The 27554-nt window shown below is 43.0% G+C and overlaps 1 protein-coding gene across 2 annotated transcripts; it reads right to left on the bottom strand.

Annotated features, from left to right (window-relative positions):
• Positions 1 to 1038: 1038 nt before the first annotated feature.
• On the bottom strand, positions 1039 to 26099 carry CD58 (CD58 molecule). 2 transcript variants are annotated; one of them, XM_077174269.1, is made up of 10 exons: positions 25965 to 26099; positions 24596 to 24945; positions 14784 to 15074; positions 13884 to 14138; positions 11867 to 11962; positions 9581 to 9637; positions 9344 to 9400; positions 6496 to 6561; positions 5485 to 5606; positions 1039 to 3335 (listed from the first exon to the last, which is right to left on the bottom strand). In XM_077174269.1, exons 2-9 carry the CDS (start codon positions 24648 to 24650, stop codon positions 5530 to 5532), a joined length of 954 nt encoding a protein of 317 aa, XP_077030384.1. In that variant the 5' UTR covers positions 24651 to 24945; positions 25965 to 26099; the 3' UTR covers positions 1039 to 3335; positions 5485 to 5529. The 2 variants fall into 2 exon arrangements, with proteins under 2 accessions (XP_077030384.1, XP_054511151.2); XM_054655176.2 differs by having other exon boundaries at positions 5538 to 5606.
• Between the last annotated feature and the right edge of the window lie 1455 nt (positions 26100 to 27554).

The raw sequence follows: 27554 nt of genomic DNA, 5'->3' as shown, positions 1-27554 counted from the left end.
TAAGGCAAAGTTCCTCAGAATTTTGAGCATTTACATGCTCATTAGGGTCCCTAGAAATGTTTTATGTCCTTGTCCCTGCCCCACAGTTCAAACTGCACCCAGAGATGGTCAAGCAGACATGCTCACCTCGCCCTTTTGCTTTGTGTGGCCCTAAATTATGCTGCTACTGCTTGAAGAGGACTGCAAAGCTGTGTTCCAGCAGCAGGATGCCACACATGGTGTGTGTCATCTCCTTGCAGTCTGCCAGGCATAATCAGTCCCTGGTTTTAAGGCACAGATACAAGTCAGCTCACAAGGCAACCACACTGCCTGCTGGTGCTCCTGCTGCCCTGAGCTTCAGCTGCAGTCCTGCTGCTGCAAGCCAATCCTCTCACCTCTGCTCGTGCAGCTCCATATGAAGCTATCTCTTAGGCACTGATGAAGGCTGTCTCAACTCACAGGGCTGCTTTCACACTGGAATCTGTAAGAGATTGTTCCCAACAGTTGTGCAGTCAATGCTAATGTGTGGAAGATGCAAGTTTTCAACAGCACAGAGAGATCCAGCACAGTGTGTTTGCAAACAACTGAAAGCTGGGCATGTCAGCACAACACAAAGCTGCCTGCCCAACTGTGGGTTGAGTTTTGGGACCAAAATTCACACTTTCAGCTCTGCAGCAGATATCGAGCTCTGATCTCATTTATTCTGGGATTAATTAGGAGCAACATCTCCTGTAGGCACTGCTTTCATAGGTTAAAGCTAGGTATAAAGTATAAAGCAAGGAGAGTCAGGACCAAGGAATCAATCAGGCTGTGTCTTGTGAGCACAAGTACTTAGCAGCAGCTTCTACTCACTGTGAGTTTGGTTATTAACAAAAACAGGTCTTACCACCAGCATCAGGGATGTTAGAGGGCAGGCTCACTTCCTGGAATACAATCAGCATTTCCTGGGTTCAAGTTGCTTACAGGCCAAAAATAACTGCATTTCAAGTGAGCTTCTACTCTCTGCTATTGAAACCTGCCTGTTTTTCCATTCACTGCAAAGTAAGATTGGACACAAGCTTTTCACAGAAAAACAAAGTTTATTCTTCTTTAGTCATTGAGGGGACATTTGAAGAGAAGGACACAGGGAATGGCACTGCAAATACTGTCACCAAAACCAGCAGGAAGTGAGGTGAATTTATTCTCCCAAATGTCTGACTTCACATCCTTATAGGAAAAAAAACCCCAAAATCTACCCCTCATAAAACCCAAAGAAACAACAATACCAATTAAAAAAAAAAAAGCTTCACTGTTGCTTTGAAAACTGTGGTTTGCAGTTCTACCCGAAGTTTCTCATGCCCAGAAGAACCTATGCAAGGTAAAAGGGTGAAAGCTGGCAGTGAGACTGTTGAGCTTGTAGTTCTTGATCTTATGTCAGCCTCCCATGTAAATGGATTTTTCTACTTCTGATCAAGCTCCAAAATTCCACAAACTATTCTGAAGATTTCCAGCAACTGAGGTTAATTAAACACAGCTGCTTACTATTTTTGAAGGCTGTTGCTTCTTGCTTTGGAAACAATGTCAGTTATACCAGGAGTCAAAGAATTTTCAAAACCACACAATATGAACCCTTCTGTGTTGTTTAGTATGAAATTGCACGGGATGAATGGAGACCATGACACAAACTGGTATAGTTGCTGGGAGTAGTTTCAGCCAGTTTCACCAATAATTTTTTTACTATTATTTCTCACATTAATAACAAAAAATAAGACTTTGCCCAAGCAGGCAAACAAGCTACAGGTTTACTTTTACCATGATAACCACAACAAAGGATATCTTTGTGAAGAGACTTGTTAAAAAGTTATTAAGAAGCAGACAGCATTATCCTGATAAATTTATTGAAGGTAGAATGGAGAAGGACACTTGGGTCAGGAATACTGACCCCCACAAAACACAGCAACCAAACAAACAAATAAAAAAGCCCGTATAAAATACATCACTTTGGTTATTATTATTATTATTTTGGGGATCAGTTAGTAACTTTTAAGGTTAAATTAAAAAATGCATGTATATATTACAAAAAGACATGACAATGTTTTTTACATCTTGAATGTTTTTTTTAATAAATTACAAATATTTACAGAGAGAAGTAGATGTAAAAGGTCCTATCAAAAGTGACTTTTGAACATTTTTACATACAAATATACAGTATACAGTATACAAGCTGATCACTCATGCAGTACGGCTGCATATAGAAGAAGAAATTGTGGGAGTGGAAAGGGCAAAAATCAAAACAAGCGGAAAGCTGCAGGTTACCAGTGTCTTCTGATCTTTGGTTACCAGTGTCAGAGCTTCATGATTCTTTACACATACCAGGTTCAAAATGAACTAAACTGGCTTTCAAGTTTCACAAACAGCCAACATGTAAACATAATGAAAAACACCCCATAAATTGATGTTCTGAAAGCATGGTGTTCTTAATGCATGGTGGTTTTCTTTTTGATTCTTTTTAAATTTAATTATATACACGGCCTCAGTTTTCAAGTTTTTGTTCTAGTCTCAAGCAACTTAAAAACATACTATTATTTCCTAGGAATGAGTAGGAGTCAGATGACATTCTTCGAAAAATATGAAGAGCAAAGGCTTAAAAAGTCCTAAAAGTTTAAAAAATATAAAAAGCTTTAGAAAAAGCCCAAACCTGCTGTTAATAACAGCTTTGCTACAGTGCAACAACAAGCTGAAATGTAGTTTTATCACAGAATGAACCACTGTCAGGAGATGATCCATTTGCCAGGCATCTGGCAAATCTAGGACATAGCTTTGTCTAGAACCAAGACTAGAATATGCAAACTTCCACCATCTGGGCCTGTTGAAGGATGAAGTTTTTTTTTCTGACTGTAAAAAGGTACTGATAAAAAAGTGAAAGCTGATCAGTTTTTGATTGTTCACATTCATGCAAATATATATAACTTTGTAAATCTCTAAATATTAACTACAAAGAGGCTTTAGTGTGTTAGTAGAAAAACCTCATAAAACAAACCATATAACAAACAAATATTTTTTAAACTTTTAGGACTTTTTAATAAACCAAATGGTTTGTTAAAAGCATGTACAAAATAATTCAAAACATTTTTTCCATGATTTGGCCTATTTGTCCTCACATAGTAAAACTAAAAAAGGATGTTGTTTTTCCTGAGGAAAGAAAAATAGGCACTGGAAACAGTTCAGCCTGTCTTCAAAGGGCTTCTTGATGAAGCTCTGACAACTTCATTGCTTGTGGAAGGGAAAAGGTAGCACCTCCTTCATCACTGAATTCTCCTGTTTGTCTTCCATGTTTGTTTGGGCAACAAAGCAATCATTTGCTTATGCTTTAAGATCTGAAACAAAAGAATAAGAAAAGCACCCAGGTAAATTACTATGTCTTTTCTTCTAGAAACTGAACTGGGTACACGAGAATACTGCAGGCTTTAGATACTAATGAGGGCTGTGAAGATGCACCAAGACACTGTCCCATGACTTGTTAACAATCCAGTCAGAGGAGGTACCTCACCAATGGTAGCTGATTGCCTCTAAACATTTTACCCAAATTATCTGTTTAGGATTAAGCACATTCCTGTGCAACTGGACCACATTTAGAACATTTATTACTTACTGCCAGCCACCTGCTAAGCAGCTGTTAACCTGTGAGGTTCTTCTGACTCCATGACTTTGGATCACATAATCAGGCAGTTAAGACACCACTTCAAATGTTTTATATCCATTATCTCAATATAAGTGGTGCATCACACATGCACGTGTTGCTGCTGCTATTTCTTCCACACAATAATGCCAGGTGCTTTTGGAGGTTTCTCTTTTGAGGATTGAAAATACAGCTCTTATTTGACAAGGAGACTGAAGGCCAAGGGAAGTTACAGTGCAGGAAGTTCAAGACTACATGCCCAGCCTAACTCACCACATGAAACATGCATCAGCCTCTAACCAGGCTGGTTTCCAACAAAGCACCCACAAGCCCACTTACATCACTGTTTCCACCTTGTTGCAAACATAGCAACTCTGTAAGGGGAAGCCACCTGGATGTGCCAGGACACATCCTTTGGTCTTTGCTCCCATTTTGATAGCACTACCCGTCCCTTCCACTAATCTCTAGCTCAGCATCACACCAAGATAAGATGTCAGGAGACGGTGTAGGAGAGCAGAGGATGGTGACATATGGTACACAGCTCTGTAGATGATGACAAAAAGAAAGCTGCCCCTAGTCTGGTTCTCACAAGGTCCCTGGACAGGCTTGAAGTATTTTTATGATTCATGTGTTTAAAATCCAAGCAACATTACTGCTTTACCTTACTGATGATACTAAAGAACACAACCAAAAAGCCAGGGGGGTGTGTGTGTGTGTGTGTGTGCGCGCGCACACGCTATTTCCTTGTGTCTGTGCAGTGAGAGGGCCTGAATATGAAATAGGGTTCTGTCACTTTACAGCTTCAAGGGTAAGCACCAGGTTTCATACCCACCCCCTACCCCCAGAACACACAAAATGCTCTGTTCTCAGGTGGTTTGCAAACAGAACCAAAGCAAGCACAGCTGCATCTGGTGCCTCAGCAGGACATAAGAGCAGAGCAGTTCCAGATGCTAAACCTTTAAGGGTGACTCAGGAGCACAGCTGTTTAGCCCAGCAAAGCAGCACGTCACATGGACCAGGAATAATACACTGAGTTGCTTCATTTGGCTTTCAGTATTGCTCATTGTCAGCTAACAGGATCTTACTCAGCTATTACAACACACCACAACTCCCTCTGCAACTATGCAGACTATTCCAAGTCCGTTTCCTCGTTTCATGACAAATTCATCAGCAGTTTTGTCTGCATCACAGAGTCAGGTTTTTTATACTCAGTCCTAACTCTCTCCCAGCCTCCCATTCATTCGTGTTTTTTCACATTCAGAGATTTTTGCACCCCTCTTTTCAACATTGTCTTCAGCAAATACCAGAATTTATAGATGCAATTGCTTGGCTGGTAATTCAACAGAAGTATCAAACTTGGCAGAACAAAATACCCTGCAGCAGTAAGGTGCCACTTGCTTTCACACAGCTGTGCATTTTGAGAATGTTTAAATGGATTACCTGCACCAGCAGACTCCAAAGTGGGTGTGCACAAGGCAATCCATTGTGGTGCAGGAAAAAAGTATTTTTGCACCAGTAATAAAATTTTAAAAATATAAGTACTATTTATTTCATCATTATAATTTTTAAACCTTTATTTTGTGCATATTTTATAATATATGTCATACTTGAGAATGGTAATAATTCTATATAACTTATAAATAGACATAAATAGGGTGTGCATGTTCAAAGTATTTTACTGATATGGTAGACAATCACAAAAGGATTGGTGACCACTCACCTACAATAGAAATATCAGAAATTAGTGTAAGAGGCCCACAGTTACACCACTCAAGTAAGGACTGTATAACAGACAAAATGACATTTTTCTTTTTTTTTCCAAGAAAGGAAAATTATTCAGTGTCAACCTCAGTGTCAGTCAGCACACTCTCCCAAGACAGAGAGCTCCAACCTCACATACGTTCTTTAGCACCGTTGGAAGAGCTGTCCAGGTGCACCCCATTTTCACCTTCTGCATCCTGGGTCGCTTCTGCAAGGACAAAGGCAATATTCAGACAATCCTGGACCTCACAACGCTCTGCCTCTCTGCCCCAGATGGATCAAGAACAATCTGATTGAGATTTGGACCATTTGTTTGGCAACAATAGTAACCCTGACCAACATGCCTCACTCCCATGGGATCACCATCCAACACCTCCCTTCTCTCCTCCATTCCTGATCTGCACTGTCTTCACAATCCCTCCACAAGCACAGGAAGCACTCAGTGCCTGTGGTGCCACCCATTAGGTGGTATGAGGCAAAACTCACACTGAACAAAGACTGCTTCACAGTCCAGGCACTACCTCCTTCATTCATATCATGGCCATCTGCATGGTTTCTGTGTGCATACACAATATAAAAAGGCTCCTGAGAGCATCCAAAGGAGGGCCATGAGGATGGTGAAGGGTCTGGAGGGGAAGCCTTATGAGGAGTGGTTGAGGTCACTTGGTCTGTTCAGCCTGGAGGAGACTGAAGAGAGACCTCACCACAGTCTACAACTTCCTCATGTGGGGAAGAGGAGAGACAGGTACGATCTCCTCACTCTCATGACCAGTGACAGGACTCAAGGAAACAGCTGAGTCAGGGGAGGTTTAGGCCAGATATCAAGAAAGGGTTTTTCACCCAGAGGGTGGTTGGGCACTGGAACAGGCTCCCCAGGGAAGTGGTCACAGCACCCAGCCTGACAGAGTCCAAGAAGCACTTGAACACACTCTCAGGGATATGGTGTGATTTTTGGGGTGTCATTGGCAGGGCAGGAGCTGGAGTCAATCCTGATATGCCCCTTCCAACTCACCAGATTCTATGATTCTATGAAGGGATCATGGCCAGTTTGCCTGCTGGGTCAGTAGCACTCACTGCTCCATAGAACAGGCACTTACCTTCCTGATTTACACCATTCTTAACTATCTGCTTGTCTTTCATGTCATTCTCATTCAATGCTCTGTCTGAAAAGAGATCAGAGAACAAAAAGAGATCAGGGAACCGCAGTTCCTGAGGAGCACAGTCCATGGCTTCTGCCCCTCCCCAGCACAGGCCACACCTTCCCTCTGCACGTTCAGTGCTGCTGTGCTATCAGCAAAAGCCCTGCTTGAAATTGCTTTGTTCAGAGGACATCATAGCCTTGCCCGCTATTTCCCACCCCTAGAGCAGTGACTGCCTGTTCCCCAGGTGCTGCTGGCTGCACTGCATAGAGGTGCACTGACTCCCCTGCCTGATGTTCCCATTTTATTCTGCAACAAAATAAAGGATTTTATTTTCTGTAACTTGTGTCCAAACGGACAACCTTTATCTATGGACCTGATTTCTCTCTTGCCTGAACTGTGTGTTTCCCTCCTTTCTACTTTAAATCAGGTGTAAAACAATTCTCCTTTTCCTATACCCAGGTCTATGTATATGGAAACAGTCACACAGGTGATGACACAATCCTGCAGTGCACCACACCTTCACCATCAACTACACAATCCCTGTTTCTTCAGATGAAAGAAAGCTGTTCCATACCCACTACAATACATGCAGGAAGAATAAACAGCAAACCTCAGGGGCTTCTGAATTTTTTTGAGTTTCTTTTTCCTTATTGTCATAATTGGTGATTATTTTTCCTTTATAGGAAATACTTCTGCTTTCACCAACCTCTTATTATCGGCTACTTGTGGAAATGGTGGAAGAGTTAATGAGTGAATGAATCACTAGTGCAAAAGACTGGGGAAAAAACTGACATTTTTTCTCAAGTTGAACAATAATGTTCGATTTCACTAACCCTTTGGCATTAAAAGAACTTCTAGAAAAAATACAGGTCCCAGAACTTCCTTGAAATTCACACTGACTGGACTAAGAAAACAAAACTGGAGCTTTGCTTAACTGCCTGATGAAGGCAGTCAAAGACTTTCCTAAAGCATAAAGCAAGAGGAAGATACAGCAGGCATTGTTCCTTAGAGAACAACATTTCTGGATGAAGTATCTCCCAAATATGAATTTTGCAAGCTGCTAAGCATCCCATCTCTAGACTGATGTGCTGAAGCTCTTATCTTTCCTCCATGCTTAGTTCTTCTCCCCACAGATGGCAAAAGCAGCATCATTGTCATTATATCAAGAGGGAAGGTGAAGCCCCAAGAAGGTGCTTGCTCTGTGCTGTTTATCAAACCCAGCCTCCAGGTCTTTCTTATTTCTCCTCTACTGATCTACCCATCAACATTTACTGTTCCTAAGGCAACAGGTTCTTCTAGGCCAACAGGGGAATGGAAAACTCTGGCACAATATGCAACTCAGCCCTAAAGTGACAACTTCATTATAACACTTTCTAAAGATATTCCTGAGAACCACTATGTTATGCCACTTTAAGGACTCACAATTAATTTCAACTTTAGCTTCCCTCCAACCATTTAAGGTCCCAGACTATGACCAGCATTGTTTATATTTGTGCCTACAACTTCACAAAAGTCTTGCCCATGTAGATCTATTGGTAAAGCTGCACAGATCTGCCAAAAAGAGCCAGAGATAGCTGAGAACCAGCATCTACTTTTTTTACTTCATCTGTGTTGCACTAACACTGTAACTTTAAACCCTTGCTCTTTGCAGACCTTAAAGAATCTTTAATGGAAACATTATAAAGCAAATTTAAGTGCAGTACCAAAATGAGGTTTTTTGGGGGGTTTATTGGGGTTTTTTTCCTACCCATCCTCCTCATTTTCTCACTTTCAGATTCATCCATAGTCTCAACCTCAGCGGGCTCTGAACCATGGGCTAGAACCACAGCTTTAACAAATGTAAGGTACCAGACTGAGCACCCACATGAAGGCACTGAGAGCTCAACACCAGAACAGTCCAAGAGGGCACTGAGCCTGCACCTGATGGCAGGAGCTCTGGCCATTCCCCACTGAAACACTGTTTGGGCTGGGAACAGAACATTTCTTAAGAATCTTCCCCTGGTTTCCCCCGTCTGCTTGACTGTCATGGGGATTAATTTTGTTTGGTTCCTATAACAGACCACAGTCCTGGCAACAAGCTAGAATATGATAGCCAAATTCACTCCTAAGAAAGGGGCACAGACTAAAGGAGTTGTCCCCCTCCCTAGCTGCTCACTGTATAAAGTGATTTCCACAGCCCAACACACAAGAAGCCAGAAAACAGCACAATCTTGCTGCAAATTAAGGAAGTAAAAAAACCCCAAAACAATTCAACAAACCACTAAGAAAAAAAAAACAAAACAAAAATTCACAACCAACCAAACAAAAATCCTCCAAAAAAACAACAACAACAACAACAACAACAAAAAAAAAAAAAAAAAAAAAAAAAAAAAAACCCACCAAAAAAACCCCAACTCAATGCAGATTAGAATTTACGGCAGAAGCCCAGGCAGAGATCTGGACAGGAAGAGGGGAATGACAGATTGCCCTACAGTGTGCACTTTTCCAGCCCTCAGTCTGAGGCCAGCCCCAATTCTCCATTGTTAGAAAGGTAATTCACCTCCAAAGACAGCTGCTGACCAGGAAAATCTCAGGCCATTCACTGTCAGTAACTTTGCCAGCCCCACTAACACATTCACTAGATGCAGGTTCCTATAATCATCCAGTATTGGACCTCAAGTGAGATTTTGACTCTGCATGTGCCCACTTTGAAAACCAATTCAAAAGCTCAGACCCTGCAAAAAAGGAAATAGCAAATCAGACTCCCTGCTCCAACCAAGAGCAGGTGTTTAGAAACATTAATACCCCAATACAGGTTTCTGACCTCTCTCTGAGTTAGATTGTTGTTGGCTGTTCCCAGGGTAAAGTTGCTCGTGCTCTCCTATAAAGAAATTTATTTGTTTTAGAAAGTATGTATTAATGATCTGGAAACAAAATAACTACACTCAAAGAAAACTTACTCCTTTACCTCTCCAATGAAAGACTACACTGACACAATAAAAACTGACAAGCCCAGACCAAGCACCAGTCTGATTTCCACACATTTGTGACACTTTCTTACCTGAGCCATTCACTGGACTATTATTCTGAGCAGTCTTTCTTCCAAGTTTAATTATACCTGCACACAAATAGAATATTTGGAGAAATTACAAAGTTTTGTTCCTTTGCAAGCTTGTTGACAGCCTCCATCCATTCCATCCCCCTCTCCAACCCCCAAACCAAAAAATAATACACTTCACTAAAAACATGCAACTGAATACTGCAACTGGGTCTCCTATCACAGCAAGTCAGAACACATCTAATCAAATCTAAGGTGGAGCTTAACAATTTCTGATTATATATCTTGTACTTAAAACAGCAAACTTCTGCTGTTTGATTATACCTGTGCAATGTTTCTCCTACCATGGTATAACAGGTTTATTTTCTTGCATGTTCAAACCCCTATTGTTTCAAGGGAATCAACGGAATTGTTTTGATTCTAACTGATGGTCAGTTTTAAGTGACATTCTTTGCGTGTTAACACCAAGACCAGTTTGTTTAACACCACCAACATGAACAAGGACACAGAAGGCACTTTCAGAAAGCCTCCAGATGACATCAAACTGGGGAGAGTAGGGGACATGCTGGAAAGCAGGCTTGGCACCCAACTGACTTCAACAATCTGGAGAAACATGCTGGCAGAAAAGGTGTGCTATTCAAAGGCAAACAAAGTCCTGAATCTCTTAAGTCAGCCCATGGACCACCAGGGGCTGGGCTTTGCCTGGCTAGGAAACAGCTCTGCAGGAAAGGACCTGAAAGCATGAACAAGCTCAACATTACACAGAAAAATGTGCCCTTGCAGTAGAAGGCTTCCAAGTACTGGGCTGTGTTAGCAGAAGAGCAGTCAGCCCATCAACACAAATAATTCCTCCTCTCTATTCGATATTGGGGACACCACATGTGGAGTACTCTCTCTAGTTTTAAGTCTCCCAATTAATGTAAAAACACCATGTTTCTGAAGTTAGTCCAGCAAATGTCCACCAAGATGTCTAGGGGCAGGAGCTGTGCAAGGAGGTGCTGAGAGAACTGGCTTTGTTCAGCCTCAAGAAGGAGGATAAGACGATGGTGGCTCACTGCAGTCTACAACTAACTACAGAAAACAAAAGAAACCCCTCTCAGAAAAAACCAGGAGGCAATGGCTACCAGTTGCCAAAGGGCAATCCCTTACAGAAATAAAGACAATTTCCTTCCCTACAAGAGTGATTCAACAGTTCAACACTTGCTGAAAGAGGCTGGGAAATTCCCACCCTTAGAACTATTCAAAGTTTGACTGGACAAGGCCTTAAGCAACCTGATCTAGCTTTGAAGTTGGTCATCCTTTGAGCAGCAAGTTGGTTGAAACTTCCAGAGATATCTTCCCACCTAGTTTATTTTATGATTCCATGCCAAAAGAAACTAAATGGACAATGAACAGGAAAGCAAAAGGTCCACATGCAATATATATCTATTTATGTCCTGATCAGAATATCATCAATTAGTCCTTCCCAGATGGGAGATGCCTCCAGTACTCTTCACCCTGCAGCCACCTCCAAGTGGTGGCCCCATCTGGAAGTCAACATGAATCTTCCATGCAGAGCAGGCATAGGATGAAGAAATATATTCCTGTTTGGGACTCTCTCCAACACAAGGAGAAAATACGGTGTGCCCCTCTTTTTCAAGTCAGAAGACAATTTAACACAGAAATCCAAAAATGTGGCAGAAAAGGCTACAGAGTGTTAGCCTATAATTACTATTTCTGATTAAACTGTCAGATTTACAAAAAAGATACTTGAATTCAGTGTAGGGATGGATCAAAAAACAAATACAGAACTCCAAGATGATGGCAACACAAGCTGTCAGGAGGCACAGAAGGTCCCATTTATCAATTGACCACACTGAGTTGTCAGATTGGACTCAACATAGGATATTCAGATCTGGTACAAGCCGATTCCAACAGTAAATGGGATCTTGAGGGCAGCTTTATAATGCTCTTAAAAATTAGGCTGTGAAAACACACTCAGTTAAGAACAGGAGAGGCTACAAATACTTGGTAAGTAGAAACACACTGTAAATCAAACACCCAGTCTGAAGGAGAACTATGCAAATACCAGCTGCAGTGTTTCCTAGGACTCAGAGCCCAGTGTCAGAATGCAAGAAAGTCCAGTACATTATTTCCTTCAAATCTATTCATTTTTGCCTAAATTGGACTTGTTTCTTCTACTGATTTTACAAAACACTTGCTGGTCAGAAATTTTCACACATTCTACAGAACCTTAGATGAGTATAATCTGGAAGCACATAAAGCTCAATTAGGAAATGTTATGCATACCTTTCCTGCGCAGGAATTCTAGGATTACCAGTAGGATAACAGGTACAATAAGGAAGGAAATAAGAATACGTCTATGTCGTTTGTGATAACTGTCTCCTTTAAAAAAAACCAAAAACTATAATGGTTAGTTAGAAAGCAACTGTATGATACACTAGTACAGTACAGCTACAACCCCAAATATGTTTTATAGCTATTTTTTAAAAAGTAACCTCAATAAATTACTGCACCAGAGTCAGTTTTAGCAAAACCCTGAGCCATCTCCAGGACAGTTACATGTTAAGTACCTCATTTCAGTGAAGGCACATCACCACTTGAAAGGCAATGGCTATTCCAGTTCTTGGCCTATGAAAGGCTGAGCCAGGTTTCAAACAAATGAAATTTCAGCAAATATCTTGTATCGGATTTTGTCTGCAAGGTTTTGATGGTTTCTGTGAGAAGATGCCAGAAGCTGCCCCCATGTCAGGTAGAGATAATGCCAAGCTGGATGTGCTGCTGGCCAAGGCAGAGCCCATCAGCAACTGTGGCAGTGTCTCTGGGATAACACTTCAAAGAAAAGGGAAAAACTGTTGGGCAACAACAGCAAGGGGGAGAGGGGAGTGACAATATGTGAGGGAATCTGCCCAAGAGACAGACAACCAAGGTCAGTGCAGAAGGAGATGCAGGTGCTGGAGCAGGGATTCCCCTGCAGCCCATGGAGGTCCCCACATCAGAAGAGGTGATGCCCAAAGGAGGCTGTGACCCCATGGGAAGCCCACACTGCAGCAGCCTTCTGGCAGGACCTGTGACCCCTTGGGAAGCCCACACTGGAGCAGTTCATGAAGAACTGAGGGAAGGACTCATGTTCATGGAGAAGTTCATGGAGACTGTCTCCTGTGGGAGGGAGCCCACACTGGTTAGGAGGAGTGTGAGGAGGCCCCTGAGGAGGAAGGAAAATGTATAATGAGCTGACTCAAGCCCCATTCCTCATCCCCCTGTGTTGCTCAGGGAGACCTGCTCAGGTAACAATATTGGGAGCAAAGTTGAGGCTGGGAAGAAAGGAGGGGTTTCAGGGAAGTGTTTTAGATTTGCTCTTGTTTCTCATTATCCTGTTCTCATTTTGACTGGCAATAAATTAAACTCTTTTTCCAAAGTCGAGTCTGTTTTGCCTGTGACAGTAATGGCCAAATGACCTCTCTCTGTCCTTGCCTCAACCTATGAGGCTTTTATCATATTTTCTCCTTCCTGCCCCACAGAGGAGGGGGAGTGACAGATTAGCCTGAAGGGCACCTGGCAGCCAGCCAGGTCAACCTACCATATGTCTCACATCTAACAAGTTTCTCCAGTAAAGGAAGAATACTGTACTAGTAAACCATGACAACTACTTTTGCACAGAAATGAGAACTTTTGTCATTAGGGACTGCCTTACACACCCTACAAACCAGATGGTTCCAAACATATTCTCACTCTGTGTTTAAAGAAACCCTAAAAATTCAAGCCTCAAGCTGAAGGCTGTCCCCAAAGCAATAAGCAACAGGAGGGAAATTCTCTTTTCTATCTTATACCTCTCCATGAAGGAGGAAGGAACTATGCTCATTGACTCATGCACATGCTAGATGAGAAATTATTTAATCTTATTTTATTTATTATTTTATCTTATGGCTGCTAGATGACTCGCTTGAAATGGCTGAATAGTTTCACTCCAATTCATGGAGAGCATACAAAGAGGACAAGCTCCTAGCATTAATCACATAAGGCCAGAAGGTTCAGAAGAGATCTTCTAAGACCTTCTAATCTTTATTATTACTCAATCAAGGAAGTAATGGCTAAAGGTTTTATTCTGTGGAGATCCCTGTAAAAAGTATCTTTCCAAGGGGATCAAACTGTCATCCTCATACTTTTCACAAACTTTATACACACTTTTAGCCAACAAATCACTTCTGGTGCTTTTTACTCTTTGAATTCAACTTCCTGGGAAGTCAGGAGAAGCATTACAAAGGCCATGCTGCTTCCCAAACAAACCCCTCAGACCATTTATTACCTTTTTCTTCTGGAAGGCATTGAATCAAAGAGATTTCAGAGCTCCTTTCTGTTTGTGAATATTTAATGATACACGTAGCGTTGGTGGTAATATCAACATTCTTCAAAGGGATGGAAAGCTCCTGGTTCTGGTATCTGTGTGGATTGTTACTGAGCTTCCAAGTGTAAGTCAGAGATCCCTGAAAATTTGCTGTACAGTTTAATACAAGTTCATCATCACTGGTGCTGCAATTTATTTCAGGTTTTGGAAGAGAATCTAGAAGGAGAGAAAGCATTCTATATTACTTTAGTTTCTAAATTCCTTTTACTAGTTTCTAAAACATTCTAATTACTTTAGTTATTAATTTATAAACTATATAGAATTTCAGCACAGGACAAGGGATGGAGCAACAAAAGCAGCAGGAGAGTGCATAGACAAAAGTGTGGGGGTATGTGCAGACATGCCTGAGAGAGAAATGTGTTTCTGAAAGTGACCTGTAAACCTCCTGTTTGTGGTTCTCCCATTCCTAGTCCAAGAGTCCTCGTGGTTCACCATCCACAGGACTAATAGACACACTGGTCACATACATTTCCCCAAGACTCCTAGTGAGGCTGAGTAGATCTGCACAGGATGATGCCACAGATGTTCAGGAATGTGTAATATGCCTGCAGGAATATCTTTAATAGGTACATAATGCCTGGGATTACCTGGCCAGCTTGCTCAAAAAGTTTCATTGTCTACCTGAAAGTGCAGTGTGCCATCTTAGCCATTTGTTCAAAGTGGCTAAGCAATTTAAAAATAGAGACAAAGAACAGCTCCCTCTGTTTCTGTTTGCTTCCTTGACAAATAAACAACGCCCTTTCTAGACATTTTGAAGTGAATAGTACTTCACATTCTTTATGCAGTTCTTCTGGTACTTACCTAACACAAGTTTGAAGTTTAACTGGTGTTCGTTCACAGAATCCCAGTACACTAACTCATATATGCCAGCATCATCCTTCTCCAAGTTAACTATAGTCAAGGATCCATTCTCCATAAGTACACTCCTGTTGCCAAGATGACCAAAATATGTTGGCTTGTTTGGATATTCCCATTCAGCCACTTTATTCTTGTTTTTCTTCCAGGTAATTTCCACTATTTTTTGGTCTATTTGTACTGGAAAAGTAACATTTTCTCCCATGATGCCAACTATTTCTTTTTGGTAGCCATGTGCTATAGGGGGCAAAAAAGAGAAAAAGTTACTTCAACAATTGTTTTATAAAACACTGCTTAACTAATGCCCTATTCAATATCAGATACATTCAAATTTAGGTTAGAAGCACATCACAAAGTTGCAAACTAAGGTACACATCAGGTAAGAATTACCCAAACTCAGGCCGACAGCACAATTGTATCACAAGCATGGCAAAGGAATCCAGTTTCCACATTCTGGTCCCAGGCAGAACAATTGCCCCAATGATCTTCCCTATCCTAAGCCCTTCCATCTTCAGTACTTTCCCTCTGTTCACTTGAATTAGGCTTCCTGCCCATGATCTGGTGAAAAATATTAAATGAAGAATTGTCACCACCAAAATCTGTTTTAGGACCTTGTTGCAGAACACCCACACTGAAGTTCCTGCTGATCAAATAAACTGTAATTTTTCCAGTATGAAAATATTCAAGTTAGTAAAAAGCACACTTCTGATGCAAAACTGTTACTGAGTTCAAAGCATCTGCTCTGAAGTCATGGGAGAATTAGGGATTTCCCTTGAAATGTCACTTAAGCAAGTTTATTTCACAGCCAGTATGTGTGAAACAGCATCCCATCCTCTGAGATCTTGCAGAGCTGTCAGCAAGAATGAAGCTGTTCAGGAACCTCCACTGCTCTCAGCTTCGAATCAATTACATTCTGCTAAAATGCCCAGGCATTCAATATAAATAAATAAACCACAACAGAAGAGAGATAAGAGATTTTTCCTTAATTTTCATTGAAAACAGCTACATTTGTGAGGAAAAAAAACCTCTCACACTGATGTAACAGACAAAATCCTGCTGTGGGGAAAGGACCACAACCTTTAAACCAACAGCATCTCCGTGTCTCTGCTTCTGTCTTCAACAACCTCCCACTTCTAAATAGCTCCAAATGGCTCTAGAACAATTGCAAGATCACTGTCATGGCAGACAGGAACATAGACAAAAACACTCTGGTATTGAGTTCCAGTTACATTTGCATTTAGGAATCGATTTTGGTCCACAGTAGCTGGTAACTTTTTTACTTCTATGTTGAAGGAAGGGCATGGTTAAGCTACAAATAAGGTCTCACATTGAGGCAGGATTCCCAATCTGCACCATGTAAAATTCCCAGCAACTTAAATAGTTGCTATGCATCGTGAAACAAATATTTCAGATGTCTACTCCTCAAGCCAACTGGTTCCAAGTGACAACTAGTATTCTGGGTTTTATCTTAACCCAGATAATTTTAATTTATTCCTAAATGGCATCAGTTTAAGGACACATCAATTCCTATATCCTGGCAGACAGAATGTCAGCTAGGCCTTCCTTTCCCACTGGCAAAGGACAGTGCCTGTCAGCTCTTCTGCCACACCACAGAAACACAGACTTTCTCTGACAGCACAATGAACACAAGCAATACAAACACATTTCCATGTGCTTGGCTAGAGAACTGCACACACCTGTCTCCTCCATGCCTTACTTTCTATGGAATATCCAATTTGTTTGCAATTTACCCATGGAAGCACTCTTCTCATGCCACTGGAGTTTGCAACTTCTTGTTGTCTGCACCAACATGGTCGCCTTTTCCAGGCACAGGGATTGTAGAAGTAATCAGGATAAGCTATCAACACCCACATCTGGTCAACACTACCTATCTGCTTTCTTCGCATTCTCCCCTGTTCAGGTGGATTTAAACATTTTACTCGAGCATCTCTTTCCACTTATCTCAATTCATGATTTCCAGAAGAAAAAAGAACTCAGGAACTCCAGACTTTGTGTCTGGAGACCACAAGATTGCAATACGCTGGGTAGGGTGGAACACTATTTTGATCTGACAAAGCCTGGAGTCTAGTTGGACACCTTTGTTTCCTAAAGACAAATTCCAGGAGTGCATATTCCTCAAGGAGTGCATATTCCTCACTGCTTAAGGACCTACGGTATTCCTAGTATGGAGAAATCCCCCCCTGCTCTTCCCACTGTGAAATTCTACCTCTAGGTAGCTTTGGCTCACAGAACACAACCAGGTTGTGGTGGCTTGACATCAGTATAAGCCAAACCACAATGGCTGTTGACAAGAGCCTCCAGAAAGGACAGCAGCTGCTTGCTGGGCCCTGAGAGCACAAGCAAGGACAGCCACCACTGCTCAGCCAACCACTTACCCACAACCGGGTAAATGCTCCATGTCTTTACTCTCAGTTAGTCATAAGTGCTAAGCTGGAGTTATCAGAGCAAAGTTGTTGCTTCTTCAAGCCCAGGAGTGAGGCTGAAGGAAAGCAGAGCTGAAGAAAACCTACATTTTCTCTCCACAGGGTCTGCATGGCACAGGGGGATGTGCTGTCTTCAGCACACTCTCTTCTTGCTGGCTGGTGGAACAAAGGCTTGGCAGCAAGGAGCTGATGAGCTCCTCCCAAGGGCATTCAGGGCTCCCAGCAGCAGGACAAGGAAAAAGTTATTCTTCAAGGATAACAGTCATCTCCTCCCACCCTAGAACTCAAATCTCTGGGTTTATTTCCGTGTTTCACTGTCCTAGTGAAAATGTGAAGTCTCCCACTCAGTGCCGTCAGCTTCCTTTTTTCAAAGAAATCATACAGAAATATTGCATAAGCTCATAACCACACATCTTTGAGCTTCTGGAAAAGCATGTGTCATCATGTTTTCTAAATTCCTGAGAAACCCTTCCCCATATTTTCTACTTCATTTTATATGAAAACATATTTCCTATTCCACAGTGGTGAGCAAAGAGGGAGAAGTGACAACCAAACACTCACACACTCTTTTTGGAAGGCTAGAACTGCCTTTTCTTTAATTTCTCTGCCTTCTCCCTCTTTTCTTGCTGTAGCCTATTATTCTGAGATAAAGTTCACAAAATAGTGCTGTGCTATGGCCTCCAGTAGCCTCTGCAGAAACCATCAGACTACCGGCTCCTGTGTCTCCTAAAACCCTCTTCAAATTCCTTCTTATGCCAAATCTTTATGTTCTTTCCTTCCAGTCAAATCACATGCCCAAAGTGGCACAGACAAAGAGGAGTTAACATTATGTGGGCAAAGCCTCTTCTGCAAACCCAACATCTCACCTTGTCTACATCATCTTCTGCTCTTACTTCTCCAGCAGCCAGACCCACACATCCCAGTGCTGTACTCGAGTTTTAATACTCCCCAGACTACTTCTGACTCTTTCAGCATTTTAGCAGGCTAAAGGCTGCTAAAATGCTGAAAGATTCAGTTCAGACTAATATTCAGTTCAAACTAAGTAGAACTTAATTCTCCATTTACTAGCAATAAATGTTTCTTTACCAAATTTTTCTGCCTGGTTTGACTTGCTTCACTATTTTTCTTGGAGCTGACATAAAGCCTAGTTATTTTGGAGAACATCTGTAAGCTAAGACCTTTTTATGTTTAATGCTATCATTAATATTTTTGGTCTCAAATACCTATTTGATATCCATATAGGTATATATTAGGTCTATACAGGAAGCAGCTAGGTTCTCCTATTACCATTAAGACACTAACATTCCACCTGCTGAAAATGGGTGGAAAAGCCTTTATAAGTAGTTTATTTGCTTCAGGAGTAGGACTTTCTAAAGAGTAAATTTTTCTTTTAATTGTTGTAACTTCCCAACTACCCCCCTCTCTTCAGCTTTTTTAGAATTTTGAAATCCCCCAGCAACTGTAACCACAGACAATTATGCTCCCTCCTAACCCTGAAAACCACCAGGTGCAGAAAACCCTGAAATAAATGTTCAGTTCAGAAGGACTATGAGAACATTCACCAATCATAGCCTTCTGAATTCCCCCACAGGCCACAAAAACAATCCACTTCCCAAACTCCAGAAAGAAAGCACTTAGAGCTATGGTGTAAAAGCACAGACAAAAGCTACAGCCAGGGGAGAGAGAGCACAGATAACCATAAGCTGTAGCAGCAGCCCAGGCTGTTGCAAGATAAAATCAGATAAAATTTGTGCAGGAATGAATTCAAATTCTACATATAACATCCAAATCAGAGGTGTTCTCCTGCACACTGCAGCACGTTCAGAGATGTGTGTGTTGTTCTCCTGGACAATATGGGCCTGCATCTACAGAGCTCTACACATCAGCCAAGGGTGGCACCTACCAACAGGCCTGGGTCCCTCCCTACCACAAAATCCATACCTTCAGTCATATCCCTCAGCAAGGGCCCAACAACAGGCAGCATTCCCATGTAGAGGCTACCCAGTCATTTTTAAACTATGCATGGGGATGACTTACCAATTCTTCCTTCTCCCTTTTTTTGTCTGCCTGTTCCTGCAGTGGAACAGGCATGCAGAGAGCACAACCTGACAGACTGAACTTCACACACATCCCCACTCCAACTAAAGAAACAACAAAAACACCCACAGAAGGATTGTAATTCCCAGATGTGACTCACTGTGGGAACACCAGTGCTCGTGCATGGAATGCAGCAGAAGTGAGCAAAATGCAGAACAAGAGTGAGAGCCTAGAGGAGGGGCGAGCACTGATCCCTTCTCTGCGGTGACCAGTGACAAGACCCAAGTGATGGCCTGAAGTTGTGTCAGGGGAGGTTTAGGTGGGATATTAGAAAAAGGTTCTTCACCCAGAGGGTGGTTGGGCACTGGAACAGGCCAGGGAGGGAGAGGACTGGGAATCGCCACTTTTTGCACTGGTGAACTGTTACAAAGGATAATTGAGTCCTGCAGATTATTGATTATTTACAGTCTCTAGGCTTTGCTTAGGGACAGAATTGACTTGCATTGAAGCCTGCCTTGAACTATGAAAAAAGCAGCTGTTTGAAAGCAGTCCAGAGGCACTAGACCAGGTTGCCTAGAGAATGGATGCCCCATCCCCGGCAGTGTTTAAGGCCAGTCTGGATGGCACTCTGAGCAATCTGGTCTAGTGGAAGGTGTCCCTGCCCATAGAGAGGGTTGGAACTGGATGACCATCAAGGTCTCCTCCAACTCAAACCATTCCATGATTCCAAATCCTCTGGTCACTTATTCCTATCATCCAGACAGCAGCACTTCCTGTGCTGTACAAGCACATCTTCATGTAGGCTCTGTAATCAATGGCACTGGGAAAATAATCTGTCTTGGTAACTCTTTCCTTCAATCGGGTTCATTTTCAGCCAGATCATCTTTGCAGTTCTACTTATAAAGGATGACACAAACTGATGCCACAGACAGGAACTGTTCCCAACCTGTGGCAACACCAGCTTAAAACCACTCCAAATTACAACCTCTGTCCCTTACAAACCCTGTATCACCCAGCCAGCCCACTGTCATACCACCCTGAACAGGGCCAAAAGGCTCTCCTGAGGCTGAAAACAGATAGGAGGACTAGTAAGGAAAAAACAAAAAAAAAAAAAACCAAACCAAACCAAAACAAAACAACAAAAAAACCCAAAAAACAAACAAACAAAAAAACCCCAAAAGCAAAAGCAAAAAAAAAAAACCACACAAAAAACCCCCCAAAATAAACAAAGCTACACCCATTTTTAACACCTTTAACACACCCAGAATCAAAGGAGTCAGTGTATGCAATCAAGAGATGATCTTCACTCTCTAAAGTCTAAGATCATTAATAACATTAAGGCAAGAAACTGAAAAAAATTTCACTCTGTTCATCCTATAGTGCTGAATAGGAATGGCAAAAATATTGTTTCATTTTGGTTTTAACATGACATAACAACCTCAGCTTTTGTCAAGAGTTTTTAAGGAGAGGGCAAAGGTTTAGTTTAACGTTGTTTCCCCTCTGTGTGTGGAATTTATAACTGATTATAATTCCTCTGTTTATTCAGGAAGATTCAAGGGTGAGGGGACAGAACAACACAAGTAGGTGTCAGCTTCATAGTGCTGATAACTGATTTTTCCATTTATACTATTTAATATTGTGTTTGACATTTCTACTAGCAACACAGAAAATAACCACATTCCACAAACAACCTCAATTTGTTAGGAGTCCAGATTTTCCCACATTCATTGCAATGCCTTACAGTGTAGTTCCTATGACACCTCTCATGGAGTGGAGAGACACAGAAGAAACATGGAGCAACCCCAGTGTTTTTCTGATTTTTAAAAGTTTAGAAAGGAAGATATATTTGTGTGTACAGAGAAAAAAAAAACAGGAAATTTAAAAATAATAATAAACAAAACAAGCCCAAACTTGTTGAACTGCCTAATGACACAGACACAAAAATCCACATTGAGGGAAGTTTGCTTTCTATGCTGGTCACTCTCAGAAGAAGTCTGAAAGAAAAATCATTTTTATCAGCTCTCAGGTTGTTAGTCTGTGCTCAGTACTGTAGATGGCAACTTCTGCTTTTAGGTGAACCAGGTTTTCTCAGTTCAACTCAATTTTTATAAAGAAGTTAAACTGAGAAACAAAGCAGCCATTAATGCAATCATACAATGAAAATGGCATTAGGGAATAGATGTGAATATGCAAGAACTAGAAGGCAAGAACTAATACTGCATAAAAAAAGAGTTGATGCTCAGAACACTGAAAGAGTTGTTGTGTGGCTTTCAGATGAGCCTTACTACTTATCAGATGCAGAATGCTTCTAGATGCTCTAGTTCACATATCCAGCTTACTTCCCATACTCCCTCTCCTTTTGGGGCAGGATCTTGATGCAGCTAAAGCAAGTTTGGTTGCCATCTGCAGTGCAACAGAACATCCTCACAAGTGTGGCTTGCACTGTGATCCCCCTCTTGGCATGGTATTATTTATTCACTTCCTCCACAGGGAGGACAAAAAGATCTCTCTGCTGTTGGAACCCAGGAAATTCCTCTGGCTGCCCTGCAGGACTCGAGCCCCTGCCTGGGGGGCTCAGAGACCTTGGCACAGAGCCCAAAACCCCTGTGCCTTTGATTTAGCCCTTGGAAAAAACAATTACCAACCTTTATATGAAGAATTACAAGTCAAGAAAGTTTAAGGAGAATGATAGTGAATTTATCACAGGGTGAAAAATAGATTTTTGGGGTTTTAGAATGGGGGCTCAGGGTCCCAAGATGGAGGAATTTGGGCATGCCCTGTCCTTCTTTCTTCTTCCTAGCCTCCATGTTCTGGGTGATGCTGGCACCTTTAGATTGGTTTAGAGTAGAAACTCACTGTCTAACATAGGTGATAGGTATTGGAAAGTTGTTGTAAATAGTGTACAAGTCATTTTTAGTATAAAAGACAACACCGCCTCTGAGGTGGGCAGTGTGCCTCAACCCGGCCTGCCAGACAGACCTCAGTGGGTTGGAGAAAGAATGTAATAGATAAGAAACAATAAACAACCTTGAGAACGAGAACAGAAAAATCCTGACTCTTTCTTTAACAGCCAGGCTGGGAAAAAGAGGCTTGTACGTATCTCAGGGTCACTCTGATCAGCAGAAGTCGCGAGACTCTGTGGGTTCCTTCACCAAACTAGGCCACAGATACCACACTGACTTTCTTTCCATCCACAGACAACATCCAGGATCCCAGATCTGAACAGTTTTGTCTTGAACTTCCAAGAACTGAATGAGCATGCTCTTGGTAGGTCTAAAATCAAAGTCCTTCCATAGCCTTGAGGTGAGGTTTTGTGCTGTAATTGACAAGTCTGAGGTTTCACCAGATAAAAAACTGACTTAGCCTGGCATTGTGAAAAGCAGGAATCCCTATGTGGTGAGCAGGAATTCTGAAGGCACCAAAGCTACACTGCAGCTTCTGACTTCCACATGGGAATGAAGAAGGACATCTTCTCGCCTACTCCAGACATTCAGCAGCATGACTGGGATAAGTGAAGAGCTTTTAATTTGGATGGAGAAAGGATTCTGCAGGGGAAAGCTGACAAAGGATGAGGATCTAACAACAGCATCCTGTGTTTAGAACAGGTGTTTGCAAGGCTAGAAACTTGCTTGCCAAGCTGAACTGCTACTGATTTACTTCATGCACTAGATCAGTATGAGTTTCAGGGCCTTGATTTTCACATGGAGAGATGATGGGTTATTTTACCTTGTTAAAATTAACATTAAATATTTACACATAGTCAACACATACATAACAGCAATAATGCAAGCATACAAACAAGAACATGGTGTGAAACCCTGGCTATTTAGTTTAGTGAACAACAGTAAAGTGTTTGCATTCCCAATCTCCCGCCCTAATCAACCACTTTAGAATCAAAGTTTTACAGAGAAGACAACAGAACTAGCTAAGTTTTTCATTAAAGGAGGACATTATGATACTTGCAGCCACAATTACACTCTCTAGCTGTCTAAGCACCATCACCTTTTCCTTTCAATTGTAAGTTCTTAGGAACCTGGAATTTTTTTTCTCTAGGCAATTCTATAGCACGTGGACTGAGTGCTCAGAGTAGCAGCAGCACTCCAACTTACATAAGTGCCTCGACTCACAGAGAAAGTTACAAGAAGATACTCAGTTAATCATGCCTTAGTCACACTCATTTAGAACTCGTCAAAAGCGCTGCAGGTGAGATGAGAAATTGCAGCTAAGGCTTAACATGGGCACAGTCATGCAGTGTCCCGGCTTCTCCCCTGGTCCTCTCTGCACACCGGGATCCCCAATGCTCTCTTACAGAACAGGATCTCTCCATATCAATTAAATAAAGCAAATTGAAGACCTCAGGAATGGTATGAGGAGGAAATCACAGGGAGGTGCTCTGAGCTCTCAGCAATAGAGAAGTTCCTTTTTAAACAGGGGAATACAATAGCTCCTATTTTAGGCACATTCATGAAACTCCCAAAGCAAAAAAAAAAAAAAAAAAAAAAAAAAAAAAAAAAAAAAAAAAAAAAAAGAATAAAGAAAACGGAACAAAACAAAAATCCAAAACCCAAAGTCAGAAGGAATGATAAGGTCTTCATAGATTAAATCATGCTTTTTGGCCCATCTAACAATAGCAGCTCGCTCTGATGACAACAAGAACGTTTGTACATCCATCTTCAATTTCAAAAATGAACAGATTTTGTTTATCCTCCTCATGTTCACAGCCCAGTGCAAGGGCTATGCGGGTAAGGATTATGCTCCTAAGGCACAGCGGTGGCATTTGGATTAAGATTAAGAAGCCCTTTGATTATTTCAGCAGCAGTCAACGGTAATCATTTACTTGTACCACAAAAATCACACACATCCCCACCCCAAGCTTCCCGTCAACGCAAGTTTGAAGCAAACGGGGCACAGGAACCTGCCGACAACAGGGAGGGGAGCTCCTGGACGTGCGGATGGCCGATACACAAGCCATGTTCTGGTTTTAGGCGCGGGACCGAAGCAGCCACTCGGTGGTGCCCGCCGCCCTGGGCAGGGCAGGAGCGGCCGGGGACGCCCGTCCCGCAGGGAGCCACTGTCACAGGGATCGTGAGGGGCTCCCGGCTCTCCCAAATCCCTGCCGCGCCCGGCTCCGGAACACGGTCGCCCGAATGCCCGGGGAGCGGCGGCCGAGGGTGCCCCGCTCCCGCTGCCCCGGGCGGCACGGGGACAGGGACAGAGGGACGGAGGAAGGAACGCGAAGGAGTCGGGAAAGGTCCCCACAGCGCTCTCACAGCTTACCCAGGAGGAGCGAGAGGCACAGGAGCGAGGTCAGCAGCCACATGGGCGCCTGCATGGTCACTGCCCCGGCAGAGCCCAAAGCCGGCAGCTGCCGCGCCCGTCCCGGCCCAGCGCGGCCCACCCCAGCCCGCCGATAGCCGCTTCCGCGGGGAGGGCCCCGAGGAGGCTTCAGCCGGGAGCTCCGGGGCGTGGGGAACGGAGGGTTCGGCCTCCCGTGTGCCCTGTGCGGGGTCGGATGCCACACGCGGCCTTGCAGTGCCAGCGAAGGGCGTTTGTGGCTTGTGGGGCGCGCCTCCAGGAAGTGCTGGCGACAGAAGCTGTTGGGTTGGTCTTACCTCAGGGAGGTTCAGCTGTGATAATTGAAAACGTGAGAGTAAATCCATTTAGTGTGGATGGGAGCCACGCAGATTAGGTGAAGAACGAATTTCAGCAGGCGGCAGGTAGCTCCGCCGCCTCCGAAAATGATCACAGAATAGATGGGTCAGTCCCAGCCCCGCTGCCATGAGCAGGGGAAGCTCCGGCTCCTAACACTCCCTAGAGCCTGGTGTTTGACCACCCTCGTGCTCCCAAAAATGTCCCCTGTTCTCTTCGAGGGACACCTGGTAACATCTGCCTTTGAGGGTGGGCCGCGCTCTCCTGTTCCACACAAGGTGAGGTTGATCTCTGGGGGAGGTGAGTGAAGGAAATAAATAGAACAGAAACCAACTCTGACTTATAGGGGTTTTCTTTGACACCAGCTGCTCAGCAGCCCATTCACAAAACTCAAACACACTTAGATTCCCTTTCATGAGTGGATGACCGGCCTCTTGACACTACTGAGTGTTTTTGAGAAAGAAAGGCAAAACCACAACAGTTTGGAAAACATGAGTACTCAGCAGCTACTGAAAAATTGCTGCTCTGACAGTGTTCCAGAGGCAGCTTTGAGACAGCTTCCCTCTCACGGCAGTGAGTTGCTGTGAGCGGATGCTTCAACCTCCTTCGCCTGCATTCCACTCCCAGTGCATTACCCTGAGGTGCAGACCTTACAGCCCCAAAGCATGCTCAGCTCCCAGCAGCTTGTGTCTGCCAGTCCTGGGGAACACCAGCACAGCACAGTGCTGGGAGGGAGGCTCTCACCACAGGTTTGTCTCTCAGATTTCTCTCAGCACACTTGGCCCCCACACTCACTGAGGAGCAGCTGTGTCGGACTATTCACCACCCCTTTGAGAGACCTCAGCCTTGCACTTCACACATCACACAGAGAAAAATAAATTGGCAGCCATGGATATCTCTAAGCAGAGGTCCTACCAGAGTCAACACTGAAGTAATCCCAGCTCTGAGGGATTTTTCCCCCTCCATCTAGGAGTTACTGTAAGATCCTTTGACTCACCGCTGAAGGCAGCAGCATGAGCTGGAATGACACTGCATCTTGAGCTGAGCAATGCTCAGTTCTTCTGAGCAATGCATTCTGAGCAATGCATTCAGTTCTTATAAAAACCTAATAATACTGATCCTTTCTCCATAGCTGCATTGGAATGCCATGACGTGTAGCTCACTTACAAATGGAGACAGGCCCATCCCATAAATTCCTTCTGCTCAGTGACATGGACACATCTGTCCCTTGGTTACCTTTTCCCTTCTGTTCTTGATCTCTGACAAGTGTCAAAGGGAGCCCCCTAGCCTGTAAAGGCTCCAAGTCAGAGTGTTTATGCCAGAAATGTAACATGGCCATCTTCCTGCAGCACTCTCATGGCAGGAGCACATGTTCTCTGCTGCTGACTCATCCTCTTGTCAGGGGAAATGTCCTCCCAAGATGTCAGAGGCTTTGGATTGAACCTTGTTGCTGGGAGAATGCTTCCAGGAGACAGCTTTCCTGTAGGTCATGAAATCTTTGAGGTTAGGAGAGAGAAATTTGAAGCACACAGTTTCACTTTGAAACAGGTTATTTCAGGGTGGAAGGAACCACAGGAGGTCATGCACATGCACTTAAGGCAGGCCTGTGTTCTTCCTACTAAGCTGCTCCAAATTGTAGAGGATGATTAGGGCCTCACAGGGCAGAGAAACTGAGAGAAAAACTTGAACCTGGAAGCTGGTGCCCTCACCTAGACTCTTCTACTTGGTGATACATGGTAAGGATGCATTCTCCCTTATGCATACTTATACAGGCATACCAGGTGGAAGATCCATAAAGTACTAAAAAAAAGGCTCAGATGGCTGGTTTTCCTCCTTTCCTGACAGAGTACCCAAACAGGCTTGCCCATGTTTTCCCTTCCTCAGTTGCCAAAACATCTTTGATGCTTACCTCCTGCTCTGTCATTGCTGGGACACACTTCTGAAGGTCAACTTGCTTTGAGATGAGAACAAATCCTGGTTCCTCTGTCAATCCTGGGAACAATACACAGGAGACTGCATGCTTAACACAGGGCCATAATTTCTACTTCACAGACAAATGACAGAAAATACAGGAGATCTAAGACCAAGTATTCCAGCAGTAGGGGGGATCCAGAACTTAATGAACACTGAGCTAAGCTTGGGGTGTATTTCATGCCCTTCTTCAAATGCAAAGGCCACAGGGAGAGGCTTCAATAGTCATCATTTGCTTAGCTCACATTTGGCTTCCCCCAAGGTCTGGTGCTGCTCCCCAGCTGCATTGTTTCAAGTATCAAAAATCAGTTCTCCAGGCTGAGTGAATTTTCCTGTGACCAGATTTCCACTTGACCACTGGGTATTGGCAGTGCTTACATGCCTCTGCCAGCTGTTGCTTTGTGGGTGAGGATTCGACACTTTCAGCTGAGCTGGGCACTTTCAGCAGTTTGAATGTGCAGACAGCACATTTTTAAAATTTGCTTTTTAATTAAAAGAATCTGTGCATAAAATCAAGTTTGTTTGCTTTCACTATCCCTGACATTCGCAAGCAAATCACACTGTGCTTCATGACTGTGTGCTGTAAGGGACTGTTAAAAGAAATATAAAGTGATTT

This window comes from Agelaius phoeniceus, chromosome 2, assembly GCF_051311805.1.
Source record: "Agelaius phoeniceus isolate bAgePho1 chromosome 2, bAgePho1.hap1, whole genome shotgun sequence".
Classification (NCBI taxonomy): Eukaryota; Metazoa; Chordata; class Aves; order Passeriformes; family Icteridae; genus Agelaius; species Agelaius phoeniceus.
The sequence above is the reverse complement of the archived record's forward strand: the minus strand, read 5'-3'. Positions and strand labels throughout refer to the sequence as shown.